This window comes from Medicago sativa, chromosome 8, assembly GCF_051527215.1.
Source record: "Medicago sativa cultivar Bolivia chromosome 8, Bolivia_mono, whole genome shotgun sequence".
Classification (NCBI taxonomy): Eukaryota; Viridiplantae; Streptophyta; class Magnoliopsida; order Fabales; family Fabaceae; genus Medicago; species Medicago sativa.
Window position 1 is genome coordinate 61,892,109 of NC_140756.1, and position 3,964 is coordinate 61,896,072.

General features: G+C 33.4%; 1 protein-coding gene across 1 annotated transcript; it reads left to right on the forward strand.

Moving 5' to 3' along the window:
* Positions 1-2,298: 2,298 nt before the first annotated feature.
* Positions 2,299-3,546, forward strand: LOC146900262 (uncharacterized). Its single transcript, XM_085736925.1, has 2 exons — positions 2,299-3,127; positions 3,464-3,546. The coding sequence occupies exons 1-2, from the start codon at positions 2,299-2,301 to the stop codon at positions 3,544-3,546; spliced, it is 912 nt and encodes a 303-aa protein (XP_085593051.1).
* The last annotated feature ends 418 nt before the right edge of the window (positions 3,547-3,964 follow it).

The window sequence follows — 3,964 nt, forward strand, 5'->3', positions numbered from 1 at the left end:
GGTCACTTTAATTTCAGGCAAGTGCATATGATCTTTAATCCTTTGTTTCCTCTCTTGACATGTTGGTGTAAGCAAAGAATGTGTATTTATGAACCCTCGCACAATCAAACTATTCCAAATGGAAAACAAGTAAAAATGCAGTTCCAAAAACACCAAAGTGGGAGGAACAATTTCTGAGAGCCGCCACAGTAAGTAATCATTCAAAATTCAGAATCTCTCCAACTTCCCATAAAATTTTACATTTATAAACAAAAACACATAAGGTATCATAAAGCAACTTTATCATTCTCCTGCGCAAATATCTTGATATTTATTACATGTTGGGTGGAGAACCTGGAAATAAATTACTCCAGCATGCGTTCGATCCTACTAGTACTAACATGCTTTTATTTAAGGAAGGAAAATGACCCTTTAATAGTGCAATAGTGAAGTTAGTTGAGATGCAATAAAAATAAAAATTTATCTTATTCGTTTTCTTGAAGGATAAATCAGTAAAAATAATACTTTAAGTCACAGAGATTGACTATTTAATATGTACAAATATTAAAAAAAAAAAATACAATGTGTTATGTGTACGAAACTCTAGTATAGTCACAAGACTTTGAACACAACATTTGGATACTCACAGAAATGGAAAAATGTAATGAGATAAAAAAAAATTAAATAATGTGTATTTTTTAAATAATTAAATAATATATATTTTTATGTGTGTGTCCAAATCTCTTATGCCTAAGATATTGTGATCATTCATGTATTTTCCTATGTGTATATATGTAACTCAATTAGATTTCAAAAAATTAATATAGTAAAAAAATTATTAGGATAAATAGCCTACGATAAATTAGTAAAAAAAATATTAGAGAGAAAAAACATGAAATTCCTATCTAATCCTAAATTTAGCAAAGAGTGAAGTAACTCAATTGGGTATTAAAGTCTTTTTTAAAAGTTCTCGTGAGCTTAACTCAGTTGGTATGTACAATGCATAAAATATGCAAAAGGTCCGGGGTCCAAACCCCGACCACCACCAAAAATAGTCTTTTAAAAAAAAAACACTTCTATAATTTATAATTGGTTGAAGCAACTTTGACTTCTGTAATTAAATTATTGCTTAAAAAAATTCTAATCTGCAGCAGCAGATTTTTCCTTCCCTTTTTAATATTGACGAGGCATAAACTTTAATCATAGGACAAAAAGAAACACAATGCCATGCATGCACGGTGTGCAGATCGCTTATCAAACTAGTTGTAGCGAGCTAGCACTCCCCACCTACAAACAAAGTAAACTCCTTTAAACATAGGGGGAGAAGACTTTTATGAGTTTGATCCATCAAATTCAAACTATCTGTTTGTTTTGTCCTTCTCTTCAAAGGAATTTTTTTCAATTTTTTTTGATGCAGTTATTAATTCTATAAGTGATTTAATTTTAAAAATAATATACACAAAAAAGAACTTTAACTTTTTCTATAAGTGATTTAATTTACGGAAATGATAAAGTACCCGAAAAAATTATCAAGAATTTATCCCGAAAACTGTAGCTAGTTGATACAAAAAAAAAAATTGACACCACTACCTCCTTTATTCCACCAAATCCGGATTGTTCACCAATACATGCTATACACATATGCCTTCTTGAATTTTCACGACATATTCATTCGGGATCTTTAGCACTGCTCTTTAATTTAAGGAGGATGCTGAAGCTCGCGAAAAAAAATCACGACGGCATTGCGAATGTTTGTTTTAACTTTCTTGAATCACTCCCCACTTCCGTGAATTGTGGAAAATCTAGAAATTTAATTGGCTGAGCAGTTTTCTTGAATCTCTCGAAAATCTAGCACTCCTCTTAATTTAAAGGGTGCAGAACACCCTTCCAATGTCAAAGTTTTGCTTAGAGATGAGGTTTCCACTTCAAACACCACGAAAAATATATATTCAACCTAATAATGTTTGTATCACTAGTTGTATTTGCCTTTCTAGATTTTTTTCTTTTAGTTTTTATTATTATTAAATTTAAATTTTTACTAAAGAAATGATAAGGTAAATTTTTAAACCATGTAAAATAGTCATATTAAACAAACCCTAAAAAACATAAGACCAAGGCATAGGGGTAGAGACAAGGTGGTACCTCCATAAATTCCCCTATAAATAAGACCAAGACACACGAACTCCAATCCTATTCTCATACCCACCCTAGTTCAACTCTTCTCCCAAAGACCATTCCAAGTTTTCTATCAACAAAATAAAAAGAACATTCTAAGTTCTAACCATAACACAAATTGATTATTTCCATTTTGTCCATATCATGGAACAAGCACTTAGAACTCTCAACGGAATGCCTCCAATGGAAGAACCAGACAACCACAGCCACCACAAAAAAACTTCCTCTTCCTCTTCCACCACTGCAACCAACAAAACAGGCGCCACGGTACGATACCGTGGAGTCCGGCGCCGACCATGGGGCCGTTATGCAGCTGAGATAAGAGACCCACACTCCAAAGAACGCCGCTGGCTTGGAACCTTCGATACCGCCGAACAAGCTGCTTGTGCCTACGATTCCGCTGCTCTAGCCATGCGCGGTTCCAAAGCTCGAACCAATTTCTTCTATCCCGAAACCACTGAACAACACCTCCATCCATGCCATAATCATAAGCAGCAAAAATCTCAACACCGCCATGTCAGCAAGTTCAACAGTGGTGATTTTCTTAACCACACTTGTTCAAACCCTTACCCTTGTTTGGTTCCACCTTTTGTTCAAAACAAACCTAATAATACTATTTCTTCCTCTAGCTCCTCCAACGTTACTGTTACTGAAGAAATTATTGATGAAGACTCGGAATTTTTTCCGAGGGAATCTTCTGGTTTGTTGGAAGAGATAGTGTATAAGTTTATGAAAAGTTCAAAAACTACAAACAAAGAGAAGAATGTGAAAACAACTAGTTTTGGTTCAATTTCTCAGCCAATATCTCATAACATGGTTCCTATGTTGGAGGGTACTTTTGGTACCGTCTCTTTTGATCAACAACAACGTTTTCCCATGCAACAATTTGAAACCTTTGATAATGGGTTTAACTTTATTAACACTAATGAGGGTATGTGTGTTGGGGAAATGGAAAACCATCATGTAGGAGAATGCTCTATCATGGAAGATGTTTTTTACTATCCTGAACTTTGTAGTTCTTTTTGCAGCTAAGTTGCAATATGTCTAACTTAATTAATCTATATCTATATTTTAAGTTTAGATAATCATAAGCTAGTTAACTTAGGAGACCAAATTTTAGGTTCTATTATGCCTTTGATTCTGTCCTCAGTTAGAGTTTAATTAGTTGGTCTTTCAAATTTACTTGGAGTCTTTGTTTCTAGGGTTTTATTTTATGATTTGTAGGTGCAAGTGTAACAAGGTTATTATTAATATATAATTAAATTTAAATGTTCAAACTCAATGATCATACTATGTATCTGTTCCCTAGCTACTATGGGTTGGAAAGTTGATAATCCTGAAATAGTTAACAGTGGTTTGTTTAAGCATGCTGTTTTTTCTTTTTGTACTTGATTGGGTTCATTAATTTTTGTTCTTTACTTTCTGCCTGCTTTAAACTACAATTACTTTACATCTTTTTTACGGAATACTTTACATTTACATTTATGAAACAACTGTGCTATTTAACGCGAAAGAAAACGTCCCGAGCTTATCCCGAAATCACCAGCAGTCAATCACAATAAAGCTTGTGCGGAATTCACGGAAGAGAGAGGGATAAATCAGCATGTGAGAGAAAATGAAATAGCCTTCGGGAACCTCTCGGGACAATTTTTATGGGGATGTTTAGCATTTTTCTTTATGAAATGAGAAATTGAATAAAGTGTGAATATAATTTTTATTTCTTTCTCCAATTGATACTATATGTATTTTTTTGGTTTGAATATAACAACGTTAAAAGACTTGGATTTGACAAGAATGGACTGTAATGTAA

Bases quoted from the DNA above. Each gene is read 5' to 3' on its own strand.
- LOC146900262 (XM_085736925.1), top strand. From the start codon at position 2,299: ATGGAACAAGCACTTAGAACTCTCAACGGAATGCCTCCAATGGAAGAA. The intron at 3,128-3,463 runs GCTCTATCATGG...TCTGTTCCCTAG, and splicing joins AAACCATCATGTAGGAGAAT to CTACTATGGGTTGGAAAGTT.